The sequence below is a fragment of the Hibiscus syriacus genome, unplaced genomic scaffold (genome assembly GCF_006381635.1).
Source record: "Hibiscus syriacus cultivar Baekdansim isolate YM2019G1 unplaced genomic scaffold, ASM638163v2 tig00110204_pilon, whole genome shotgun sequence".
Lineage (NCBI taxonomy): Eukaryota > Viridiplantae > Streptophyta > Magnoliopsida > Malvales > Malvaceae > Hibiscus > Hibiscus syriacus.
The window spans coordinates 1,058,874-1,072,638 of NW_024062626.1; the positions used below are offsets into that span (position 1 = coordinate 1,058,874).

The 13,765-nt window shown below is 29.5% G+C and overlaps 1 protein-coding gene and 1 pseudogene across 2 annotated transcripts in view; one reads left to right on the forward strand and one right to left on the reverse strand.

Moving 5' to 3' along the window:
- The first annotated feature begins 4,824 nt into the window (after positions 1–4,824).
- On the forward strand, positions 4,825–9,648 carry LOC120219162 (annotated as a pseudogene).
- A 1,382-nt stretch (positions 9,649–11,030) lies between these two features.
- The window catches only part of LOC120219139 (exocyst complex component SEC8-like), a 31,578-nt gene continuing 28,843 nt past the window's right edge, over positions 11,031–13,765 (reverse strand). For both annotated transcript variants that reach the window (XM_039216010.1, XM_039216011.1), the window contains exons 22-27: positions 13,614–13,691; positions 13,042–13,143; positions 12,863–12,937; positions 11,671–11,766; positions 11,534–11,583; positions 11,031–11,452 (exon numbers count right to left, since the gene is read on the reverse strand). In XM_039216010.1, the coding sequence (XP_039071941.1) occupies positions 11,365–11,452; positions 11,534–11,583; positions 11,671–11,766; positions 12,863–12,937; positions 13,042–13,143; positions 13,614–13,691 (489 nt within the window). In that variant the 3' untranslated portion in view covers positions 11,031–11,364. The remainder of the gene's footprint in view (positions 11,453–11,533; positions 11,584–11,670; positions 11,767–12,862; positions 12,938–13,041; positions 13,144–13,613; positions 13,692–13,765) is intronic.

A 13,765-nucleotide genomic window follows, 5' to 3' on the forward strand; every position in this document is an offset into this window, starting at 1 on the left:
TTAAAAACATTGATGTTTTAGATAAAAATAATAATGTTTTAAATAATTTTTTTATAAATTTTATTATTTAAAAAATAATAAAATTGATAATATCTTTTTTTAATTATATATTAAAAGTATCCCATTGTACAACTTCCCTTTAAAACTAAGGCTGATAGAGCTAAACGAACTATTGATAAGATTGTTGTTTGTAGTGATGTTATCAGAGATGACGAAATAGTGTAGCAGATTCAATAGCAATTATGAGTCTATGAGTCGAGACAGACCAATAGAAGAAACATTGTTTGATTCACCTTTAAATGGCGTGTTATATACATTAAAAAAAAAAGGAACGATGAAACCCGAATAAAGAAAACAAATCTTGGTATACAAAATTGGAAGATAATTTAAATTTTATTATTATTCTAATACGATATTAATTTTACTGAAAATATATTTAAAGAGTAATAGTTATTCATATTATAGAAACATAAATCGCCATGTCTATAGCTTGGCTTTTATTCTTAGCGTATACAATTTATTTATTTGTTCTTAAGATTTTGTTTACTAATGACTAATTAAGCTTTAGAGGAAATCTTAATCCCTTTCTAATTTAGATTTTCTCTGATTATTATTGTGTCGTCTTTCTCTCTTCTTTTAATTTTTGTTTTGTAAGTGATAACACTAATATTTTTAATGTCAGTTATGTTGGCCGCGTGTGATTATTAATTTTTTCATACTATCTATTTTTTATCACTAATCCACTTATAATAACTTTTAAGTAATTATCTATTTTTATATTTATATGATTTTTTTTTTGAAAATCATACGAAGAAAAAAGTGAAATGAATAGTTTTTAATGATTTACTCTGGATGAGTTGTATAATAAATTTTTGAAACAAACGAATAATATAAAATTGTTTTTACTTATTTTGAAAATTTAATAAAGCGAAAATATGATACGTTATTTTAATATTAAATGTAGTTTAGGAAAGTTAGTGTTTTAATTATTTTTCGGTTAATCTAGATCCCTAACGTTACAAATATTATTATTTTAAAGTGTATTGACTATAACGGCTGTTAAAAATCTCGATAAATGATATGTATCGTATTTTGATAACTTTTAAAATTTTGTTTTTAAAAATATTATATTTAAAAATATAATTTTTAAAAATTCACTACCTTTACCCCTACCCGCGTCCCCTCTCTCCCTCTCCCTCTCCCTCACCCTCACCCTCACCCTCACCCTCACCCTCACCCTCACCCTCACCCTCACCCTCACCCTCACCCACACAAATAGCTAATAAGCTAGCTCCTTTAAAAAGGAACCAGCAATACTGGATGCGATGTTGGGGGGAGGGGGAACCCCAAAGGTTCCCGAAATGTTTGCAAATGACTAGTCACATGGTTGTACAGAGGAATACGAAGACATGGACAATTATAAAAATGATTTAGCCTTTGGGGATTGCGGCTGAAATAATTTCAAAGGTTAGCGACAGTAGTTGTTCATCGAGTGATTGTGTCGTCGGTAAAGGTTCAATTGACGATAACAATGGCAAATGACAGTAGCCGATGTGAGTATAGGGATTAGAATAAAAATTTCTAAATTATTTGGTTAAGATCTCTTAATTCTTTTTTTAAAAATATATTTTTAAATAAAAAATTTATAATTTACTATAACGTGACACGTGTCACTTAACATAACTTTTTAACATCGTTACAGTTTAGGCTCTTAAAATAGTAACCCTTATAACTTAGGTACCTAATTGGCTGAAATGCACCTTGATGAAAAAAATACTATATTTTGAGCACTTATTTTTATATTAAGCCTTTAAAAAATGAGTATGGTTTTACCTTAGAGCCGAATAGTAGATTTGCTAATGATCACATGCGAAGTCGATGTGTCAATCGAGTTTATAATTAAATGTGATATTTTCCAAATAAATATTTTTTAAATATTATATTTATAGATATTTCCAACCTTTTATACTAACATGTAAGATGTTGAATTAAAATCTATAATTGTGGGTACACGTGTATAATCTAAAATGGTAACATAACATATGATAGAACATTAAATGATCAATTAAGTTACATGTGTCATAGGTATTAAAGTGTCGTGGAAACAAATTATAGATGATATAAATTGTATTTATAATTTGATGAGGTGTGAAATTATAAATACTTATGGCGTGTTTGGTAATGTTGTCTAAAAGCACTTTTAGTTAAAAAGTTCGTTTTGACCGTAAAATTAATATCAAACGGATATCAATTGAAAAGAAAAATGATACGGAAACGATTGTCTCAAACTAATCGCAAAAATTGTGATTTATAGCTTTTTCATATTCAACTTTGCATTTAGAAACACATTTAAATTTTTATCTTTACTAATACATGAACTTCACTCATTTGCCTTGAAAAAGAAATTTAAAATTCATTTTTCTTTATTAATTATGTATTTACATTTTATTTAAAAAAATATAACACTAACATCCTTAAAAAATAATTTATTGTTTAGTAATTTATTTTAATTACTTAAAACTAAATAAAGTTTATTATTTATAGATTAAAATATTAATAGTGAGTTATTATAAAATATATCTTTATTATAATTATATATATATTTTAATATTTTTAATATAGTTTAAATTGATATATTTCATATATATATATATATAATACTAATTTTTTTTAATTTATTTATAATATATATTTTTATTTTTTCTATTTTTTAATGGTTAAAATGATAAATATATCATTTAAATTATATTATTTAAAATTTTAAATGAATGATTGTGATTAAATCAGAATAATACAAATAGTGTTTTAAAATTCAAATGTTAAAATTTCTAGCTTTTTCATATTCAACTTTTCATTTAGAAGCACATTTAAATTTTTATCTTTACTAATCCATGAACTTCACTCATTTGCCTTGAAAAAGAAATTTGAAATTCATTTTCCTTTATTAATTATGTATTTACATTTTATTTAAAAAATATAATACTAACATCCTTAAAAAATAATTTATTATTTAGTAATTTATTTTAATTACTTAAAACTAAATAAAGTTTATTATTTATAGATTAAAATATTAATAGTGAGTTATTATAAAATATATCTTTATTATAATTATATTTTTATTTTTATTTTTAATATTTTTAATATAGTTTAAATTGATATATATATATATATATATAATACTAATTTTTTTAATTTATTTATAATATATATTTATATTTTTTTCTATTTTTGAATGGTTAAAATGATAAATATATCATTTAAATTTCATTATTTTAAATTTTAAATGAATGATTGTGATTAAATCTGAATAATAAAAATATTGTTTTAAAATTCAAATGTTAAAATTTCTAGCTTTTTCATATTCAACGTTGCATTTAGAAGCATATTTAAATTTTTATCTTTACTAATGCATGAACTTCACTCATTTGCCTTGAAAAATAAATTTGAAATTCATTTTTCTTTATTAATTATGTATTTACATTTTATTTAAAAAATATAATACTAACATCCTTAAAAAATAATTTATTGTTTAGTAATTTATTTTAATTACTTAAAACTAAATAAAGTTTATTAATTATAGATTAAAATATTAATAGTGAGTTATTATAAAATATATCTTTATTATAATTATATTTTTATTTTTATTATAGTTTAAATTGATATATTTCACATATATATATATGTAATACTATTTTTTAATTTATTTATAATATATATTTTTATTTTTTTCTATTTTTGAATGGTTAAAATGATAAATATATCATTTAAATTATATTATTTTAAATTTTAAATGAATGATTGTGATTAAATCAGAATAATAAAAATATTGTTTTAAAATTCAAATGTTAAAAAGTATAGATAATATATTTTTTCTTAATAAAATATTTTATATATAAAATATTATTAATTAGTTATCTTAAAATATATTTTTATATTTTTATTATAGTTTAAGTTGATATATTTTATATATCATGATATTAATAAGTGTAAGTATGATTTAAATGTTATATTTTTAATTTACAACACAACGTCTAAAATGGAAATTTTAACTTTTTCAAAACCATTTTTGAAAAGTATTTTTTTAGAGTTTATACATCACTTTTAAAAGTCAATTTTCAAAAGTAATATCATATCGACCCTTAAAAGATTAAACTAATATTTAATCTATATAAAGAGATAGTAGTCTCCAAAAATAAATTAACTTATTTTACTTTTATCTTATCAGAAGTTCTTAGGCAAAAACAAACCTATCTACCAATTCAGGTATGCTTCTATTTTATTTACCATAATTTAATACAATAAATTTTAAATTCTTAATTTTATATCAATTAATTTTTTATTCTCTTATAAGACTATCCCCCCCTAAACCTCCTTATTATTCAAAGAAAAAAATGACGACCGCCATTTAGATGGCTGCGTGTAGGCTTTGCTTATTGGGTAAAATAAGGAACAAATGTATATATTTATAAATCCATTGCAGTAAAGAATATGAATCCTCCAACAAAGGCAAACACAATCACCTTTTATTTCAATGCAAGAAAAAGGTTTTCTTTTCTGCATCATTATTACTTTGGATAATCCCCCAGTTTTCCTCTTCATAAATTACCCTTTGCATAATTATTTCATGTTTTTAGAATAATTACACAGCAAGCTAAGAATGTGAGTAAGCTGAGATAGTCTGCAAAAGATGGGAAGAAAACAGGGGAAAACAGAGAGTATTGACAAGGTTTTCAATATAAACCTAGTTTTCCTTTTTTTCCTTCAACTTTCTGATTAGACAAACCATTTGAAAAGAAACAAGATAAGATACAGAAAAAAGTTTTTTTTTTCTTTTTTAATTTCTGGGGTTTACATATTCTTTGTCGTCCCGTCATCATGAATTCATGGCATTTCTTTTGAGATTACTTATTATATAAATCAACTTCAGGTTGTCCAAAGTTTCACATTTTCCTATGTTTTGTTTTTCAGCTTTTGAAGAACAAGCAAAGGAAAGACATATAGTTGTTCAAAGAAAGGGCCCTTTTTTTATTATTACAAAAGGAAAAAAAGAAAAGCTTCCATTGTTGCTGTTCAAGGATGCTTCTTTACACATGCATTATCTTAATATGTATGTTGTTGGGTTCTTTCTCTTCTTCATTTGCTAGAGCTGCCTTCAATCTTAGCCTCCCTCACCAACATCCCTACCCAGAATCTGTTGTTCATGATATTCAAAGGTAGGCTCCTTTGATTCTAACATTTCTGGGTTTTTTTATACATTCATGATTTTGTGTTCGGAAAGAACAAGAAAATCCCAGTTGTTTTTTTTAATACCCATTTTAGTGTTTTTGATAAGCCAAGGCCAATACCTCATTATTTTGTGTTGGAAAATTTCGAAGATTTTGACTATAAAGACAGGTAGTCCCACTGTCTTCTCTTACCAAATTTAGTGTGTTTTTGTTTTTTAAAAAAGAATTTTCATATGTAAGCAAGATGCTCGATTTTCGTCCTCTGTTTCCCGGAAACTTGTAGAATTCCCAGAAAATTTACGTGCATTTTACTCAAAATGTTCACTTAAATCCTTGTAGGAGATTAAATGTGTCCGTATCAAGAAGACAAGCCCTCTCCGTAAAAGATCAATGTCTAACGGGAAACCCCATCGACGATTGCTGGCGGTGCGACCCCGAATGGTATAACAACCGCCAACGCTTAGCCGACTGCTCCATTGGCTTCGGACAAGGAACCCTCGGCGGCAAAGGCGGCCGAATTTACACAGTCGTGGATTCCTCCGACAATGACGTGGCTAACCCCAAACCGGGCACGCTCCGACACGCAGTCATCCAAGATGAACCCCTCTGGATCATCTTCTCGACCAACATGGTGATCAAACTCAAACACGAACTGATTTTCAACTCATACAAGACCGTGGACGGCCGCGGTACGACGGTTCACATAACAGGGAACGGGTGCATAACGTTACAGTACGTTCAGCATATCATCATACACAACATCCACGTTCGCCATTGTAAACCCTCGGGGAATGCCGACATTGCTTCGACCCCGACGCATGTCGGCTGGAGAGGTAGATCGGACGGCGATGGAATCTCTATTTTCGGTTCACAGAAAATCTGGATCGATCATTGCGCCCTTAGTTACTGCACCGATGGCCTTATTGATGCTATCATGGGATCAACTGGAATTACCGTTAGTAACAGCTATTTTTCTCACCATAACGAAGTCATGCTTCTAGGGCATGATGACAGGTACCATCCGTCATTTCTTGAATATTTAAACTAAAAATTAACAAAAAATTATGAATATTGTTTTGTGTAGGTATTTGGCCGATTCGGGAATGCAGGTGACGATAGCGTTTAATCATTTCGGAGAAGCGTTGGTGCAAAGAAATGCCGAGGTGCCGGCGAGGGTATATACACGTTGTCAACAATGATTTTACTGCTTGGGAAATGTATGCCATCGGCGGTAGTGCTAACCCTACTATCAATAGTCAAGGGAATCGATATACTGCGCCTGTAGACCCTAATGCTAAAGAGGTATTTTCTTCATTTTTTTGATATATTATTCCGATCATTTATTTCTACGTATTTGTTTTGATATATCTTTTTATATGTATTTTTATTAATAATAATAAACAAATCAAATCCAATCAACTAATGACACCTCTATTTTAAGTATATGAAAGAACATTTATATTTAATACCTATATATGTGGTCACTTGTTTTCATGGAATGCATGTCCATTTTAAAATTGTTCTATTTATTTAAAAATTTATATTATATATATAATATATATATATATGATTGAAGAATCCAATCAACTAATGACACCTCTATTTTAAGTATATGAAAGAACATTTATATTTAATACCTATATATGTGGTCACTTGTTTTCATGGAATGCATGTCCATTTTAAAATTTCGTGTCTATTTTATTTAAAAATATTATATATATATATATATATATATATGATTGAAGTTAATATTTTTAGATACACAATTATATATGATGGTAGATTTTAGTTTAGATTGTATGAGATTAAAGAGTAGTAAAGAGGGCGTTATGAAGTGAAGCATTGATTTGGTTTTCTTTCTTGTCTACCAATTTGGAAAAAGGGAGACTAAGAGATGATGAAATTTTATGATTGATTAATGATTTTGGTTGGGTGGTTCCTTAATCTTTTTGACTTGTGTGTCTGGCGGTGGATACGTTTTTTTTTTTTGCAAGTGGGGGCTCATTAATGATCCCCAATTTCAGTGGTGGCACGTGAAATGTACATGTACTATGTGAAAGGTCATTTTTAATTTTTTAGCTTTAAAATTTTGAAATTTCGTTTGAAATCTAAACAGTAAAGTACTATTATTAGGAATGTAAAATAATGAAATTTAATAATATAAATTTACAATTTAACGTTCAAAGATAAAGAATAAGTTTAACTTAATAAATTTTATTTTTATCAAAACTAAAATTTTAAAATAAAAAAATTAAATGCACAGCATACACAAAATACAAAGATTAATAAAAAAATGCAAAAACACTTTGTCCCCACTACATATACTTCATTTTCCAGATTTCTTATGGGCGTGTGTAATGCATTCTCTTGATGAGTGTGTGTCGTGTAAACAGGTGACAAAGAGAGTGGACACAGATGAGAGAGAATGGGCCGGTTGGAATTGGAGGACGGATGGGGACTTAATGGTAAATGGAGCGTATTTCGTGCCATCGGGAGCCGGCGTAAGTGCTCAATATGCTAAAGCTTCGAGCGTTGAGCCTCGATCGGCTGCCTACATCGAACAGCTTACTTTCAATGCTGGCGTTTTCGGCGAGGCTAGGTATGTCATCCTGAATACCCAATATTACCCCCTCTTCCTCTTCTTTGACCAATAACTGAATTACCTGTCAACGTCAATTGCTTGGTGTAATTCTTACAACGGGGCTTCAAGTTTTATTAAAATTTGATAATAACCCTTGTGCTCACTCACAAAACGAATAATAAAATTAGTTTTTTTAGAAGGGATGTTTTGTATGATTTAATGTAAAAACATACAAAAGATACGAAAATCGAAAGAGACCTCATTAAAAAAATTCTCTAACCCTAAATGAAGGGGAAAAAGTACACCCAATCAATGCCACCAACATACAACGCGACCAAAAACACACTTTATTCAAAATACTGAAATTATATATATATATACATAGTAATTGTAGTTATAGATTTTTTTTAATAGTTTAAGAAGCTTACAATATATAATATATTAAAAAAATAGTAATTGACAATATAAAACACACTCTATATAGTAATTGTTTAAATTTGAGATTTCTAAAAAATAATATACTCTTTTACCACTTGTCAATTGATGGGTTGAATTATAATTATAGATCTAAAAATATTTATTAGCAATATCTCATAATTAATAAAATATCAATATATCATCACGTAGGGGACTAAAAGAGTGATAGGGTTCTGACACCTATATTTTTTAATTTAATGGTAATTTAAATCTTTTTAATTTTAAAAATTACACAATTTAAACTTTATATCCCCAAATTGAAAACAAGAGATAGAGTAAAGAGGGGAAAATTGAAAAGGAGAGTGACCCACGAGAAAAGGGGATATTTTTAGGGTTTCAAGAAGGTGAAGGGGTAAGCAATTATATTCCCTTTGATATGGTTTCCAAGTGGGTGAAGTTGATATACGGGAAATTCTACCGTCCAACAGTCTTAATATACGGTTAAGAAAATGTGCTATTAATTTTGTTATTATTTTTTAATAAAATTAATAAAAAATTATCTAAAACATTATTATTTATACTTAAAAGATTAATGTTTTTTAATATTTCCGGTAAAGTGTCAACAATAACAAATCTAGTAGAAAAAATAATGTTTTATATAGCGTTTTACTAGATATGTTAACAAAACCGGTAAAACTCTAAATAATAACAAAACTGATATAAATAATAACGCTTTCGATAATTTTTTACCGGTTTTATTAAAAAAATAATAATAAAACCGATAACACATTTTCTTAGCCGTATATTAAAGATGTCGTAGGTTATACTTTCCCGTTGATCTACAGTACTCAAGACGTCACAAATTAGCTTTATTAATTACATACAGAAGACGAAGAGGCTTCCTTCTCACTTATTAGGTGGGTCATTTCCCTTTCCCTTTCCCTTTCGCTTTCTTCTTCGACCTTTTTCCTTGGCCGCGTAGACATTATATTAAATATGATTTTTTCAAGAATCTTATGAATATAGTTTGATGTGTGACCTTTTGCATGCTGTGAGTGGAATTATTTTGTACAGGCAAGAGACTGGGAGCTTTGTTTATCCCGGATCCGTCGGCAACACCGGGTCCACCGGCACCAATAGCGGCGGTGCAGGGTCCAGTGACGATGGCAACTACTTTGGAATGATATTCGGGAGCGGCGCCCCCCCAGAATCGACCCCACCACCTTTGATATCAACATTTTTGTCTCTTTTAATTATTTTAATTTTGTATTCTATTGCCCACCAAGGTGCTCTACCTCAATTATTATTATTATTATGGTAATAGGAAATACAGAAAGAAGAAATCAAAATTATAGTTATAATTTTATTTAAGAATTCAAAGATTTCATTGATTAGTTTGGTTCCTGGACGCTATCTAACACAAAACAAATAACATCTGTTCAATTGGTGTTACCTTCTTACATACGGTTTATTTAAAATAATTTTTAAATATTATTATAATGATATTTTTATTTAATGCCGATAAAGTGATGAGAGGATTATGAAAATGATGTCGTTGGTTGAGGTGGGATGTTAAATTCCACATCAAATTCAGTGCATCTGGGTCCCCAATTTCAGCCCTTTCCCTTGAAATTAGCCTTTTTCTTTTATTGATTTTTGATTGGCTTTATCTTTGGATAACAACAACGTGCATCTTAGCATGGGATGTCTCATTGTGTGAAGATTTTAACACTCCAAGCTTTGTAGATTTTTATTCTTACTTTTAAAAACACTTTTCCTTTTATGTTAGCTTTATATATTGTGCATGCTATGCATGAGTCTATAACAAGATTGATTGTCTTGTATTTCCGAAACAACCCCATTATAGTTATAGATCACGCAAGATAGTTGAGTTCTAAGGCATGGATGTTTTTAACTGTCATACTTGGTGATTATAATGAATAGCATAAATAAAATTTTTCTCAACAGTCTAAAATGATTATAAAATAATATCAGTTTAGAATTTTTTTTATCATCAACAATACACATACACCCTACAGACGCAATTATTCAAACTCAAAACTTTTAGAGAAAACAATATCATATACATATATATATATATATTAAATGAATCAAGAATATATATAAATTATGTTCCTTGATATCTATTATCTTAATCCTTTTTATTTTTTCATCAAAAGATAAATTTTGATTCAATTTTTTCAATTTTGACTTTTGGTTTATACTATTGATTCTTTATTCAGTACAATATTCAAAATAGTTTACATATTTTAAAAAATAATACTCATGATACATAAATTATGTGAGAAATTAACAGCCCCTTTCCTCCATCTATCACTTTCTCTACTCAATGTTAAAAAGCCAAGTTGAAACTTCTGACGTACCATTTTGATTCCAAATTGTATATTTTTAATATTCTAACTAAAATAAACAATAAACTAGCTAATAATTAAATATATATTCGGTTTAATAATAGTATCTTCCATATGAAATTAAGAGCTTAGAAATGAGGGCAAAAACAAAAAACAAAAACTTTTACAGGTTCATCATACTCTACGAACCGAACGTGCAAAAATTCCCGACTCATCTATTTCAATAGGTCAAACCCATCTAATTTTCTATTCCATGCATCCAATCAGCACGAATTCAGGTGAACGTCAAATACGAATATATATTCTGATATTCTATGCATATGTACTTTTAGGGTTCTTGAAAGACCATATTTTCATAGAACACAACTTAAAAAATACCATGTTTTCTGATCAAACTTGGGACTTCCTATAGAGGTTTGAAGATACGATGTTTGATGTCCATAATAACAGAACAAGTAGCATGTAATTAACAACATAACATGACATTGTTACTTTAAGCTCTTGTAATCGATGCTAAACCAAAGCAGTGAGAACACACGGAGAAACACGAAGCTCACAAAATTGATACTACACGAATAATAAATATAGTTGGGAATGCAAATAGAATAAACCTCATGTCTCTGGTATCTCACAAAAATTTACCGGTAGTTGGCGCATGTCGGGCAATAACTTCAAAGGAAAAGGCTTAAACTTCATGCTGCACTGATAGGGAGTCGAGAAATTATCCAAATCGTATGATTTGGAAGACATAATTGAGCCACTTCAAGTGCTAACGAGATAAAATCTCTGATACTCGATCTTGTGCATCAGGAGGCATCTCCCTTCCGGGGACTTTGACTTTTATAAGATTAGCGTACCTGTAAAAACAAAGCATAAGCTGTCACTGAACAACACAAACATTTTGGTTCAACTAGAAAAAAATTAGCAACGCTACTAACTCTGCAGCGGTGAACAAGTGCTCGTGCTCGGTGATGAAGGCAAGCAGGGCCTGCAATCAAGGAAGGTTTGAATCAATTATAATGGAAAGAAACCTTGTTCATCAATAAAGAAAAGAGACCGAGTTCTGATAGCTTGCCTCAAATGGCATATTTAACAGTTCATAATAGGTTCGGACATGATCGAGTCTCTGTTGTACAGCTTCGCTGTCAATTGAAGGGATAGCTGCAAGGGCCTGCAATGACATCAGAGATCATAAATCAGGATCTTTTTCTACATGCAAAAACTTAAATCAGAAGGATGCACCTTAACCAGTTGGATTTTGGAAACTTGAATTCGAATGTAAAGTTTTGAAACTTATTTTTTTGGTCCGACTCTCAAGAAAACATTAAAGAACCACAGAAAACCAAGCAAGGATAATTGCAGGGAAGGACATGGTAATTCAATTGATACTAGCATAAATTGTATCATTTTTTCACAAGAACTGACCATTCTTTTCTGAAAAGAAAAGTAAAGGTGAAAAAGATGAAAGTAGAATGATACTGTCATGGAAATCCGACCACTTATGAGCTCCAACTATGATTTCTATTATATGCTTAAGAAGAAAATGGATCATTATTCCAATTATAGATGACATTTGGGACCATTATTTCAAGCAATAAAAAGTGTCGGTGCAGCGAACAAAGATTGATTCTAGCCAATTGAGGTTGGAAACAGAGATATTGTTTCACCTATGCTGCTTCAAGTTTTCATTATTTTCAAAGTACTCGTGCCATACACGTATCATACACCTCAAAGTAGACACTGCCGGATCTGAGCTTCCATATATAACAAAACACTAATAAAATTGACAGCACCTATATCTGACAAACACCCATCTCTAACTCTCTTCTGAGCTGAGAAACATAGGTTACCATTAAGTTTCCTAGACTCGGGTGTATGCATCGGATATGGTATATACCCGAAAGGTATGTTTAATTGTTTCCGAGTTTTTTCAGGTATTTGATGCTTCTTAGAGTCATATCCTCATATGCATGTCCAAAATTGGGTATGAGACATGGTTCAAGAAAAATGTAGAGTCCGAGTAACATAAAGACAGGACCGAGTTTGAGTGTAAGGTTTAAAAATCAAATGACTGTAATCTTCATATAAAGAAAACTTTAGAATGAACTCAACAAAAAAGAAAATCACAGCGGACATTGAATTAAATAATACTGCAGATGAGCTAGATTAAAATTGGAAACAATGTAATCTTATTTCAAGCACCTTCAAAGAAAAAAAATAATGCCATCCCACCACTCCACCCTATCTGAATATGAAGACATGCTAACCTGTTCTAGAGCAATTGAATTCCGACATATCTGCTGAACTCCGAACAAGTTGATCGATTTCATGTCGGCCAAAGCCTACCCTCCCATTGGTTAGAAGAATAAAGATAATACACTAAATTAAAACGAATCTGAATGATGATCAAATTAGAACCCAAGTTAACTTTTCGAGGTATTCCAACCTTAAGTGATGTATTTGCTGCAATACTACATATTCCACCAAATATGTAATTCCGCTTCACTCCAGCAACAAAAGGTGCTATTTCCTCATCCCTGCGTGTTATCTATGCACAGAGAAGTGAAAAAAAGAAAATTCAAATGATAATCTCATTATAATAGTCATCAAAGGTAAGAACAGGAAGCAGATCCTTTGAAATTGGAAATACTAATGAGAAGAATAAATACGTCATCAAAATTGCAGCAACCAAATCATATTTTTATTATAAAAAAATGAAGTTACAGGAAAATGATGCTAAATAACCATAAAACTGAAAAAGACAAATGTAAACACAGAGAAATAAATAAGACACTGACAAACCCAAGATGCAGCTAAGGATAAGCTGAACATGAAATGGTACTTAGCATTAAGAAACCTTCATATTAAGTCAACATTCAAAAATATGTTAACATAGGTGTTGGACATGGGTGCTTCAAGAAAATGAAAAGATGGAGTAGCATTGTAAAAGGGACAATTATCCATAGGAAGGTTAAAACTGAAACAAGTTACACATTAACAACAAATGGAGAAAATAACCTGTGCAGTAAGTGAAATAACAAAGTCGTCAGGCTCTTCCGCATCTTGGTTTTCCAGGTATTCCCTATATGTCATTTCCTGTTGGGGCCATAAAATGTTAGGTTACTTGCAGATGCTCTCATCACATAGTGGTTATATCTAAAATTAAGCGA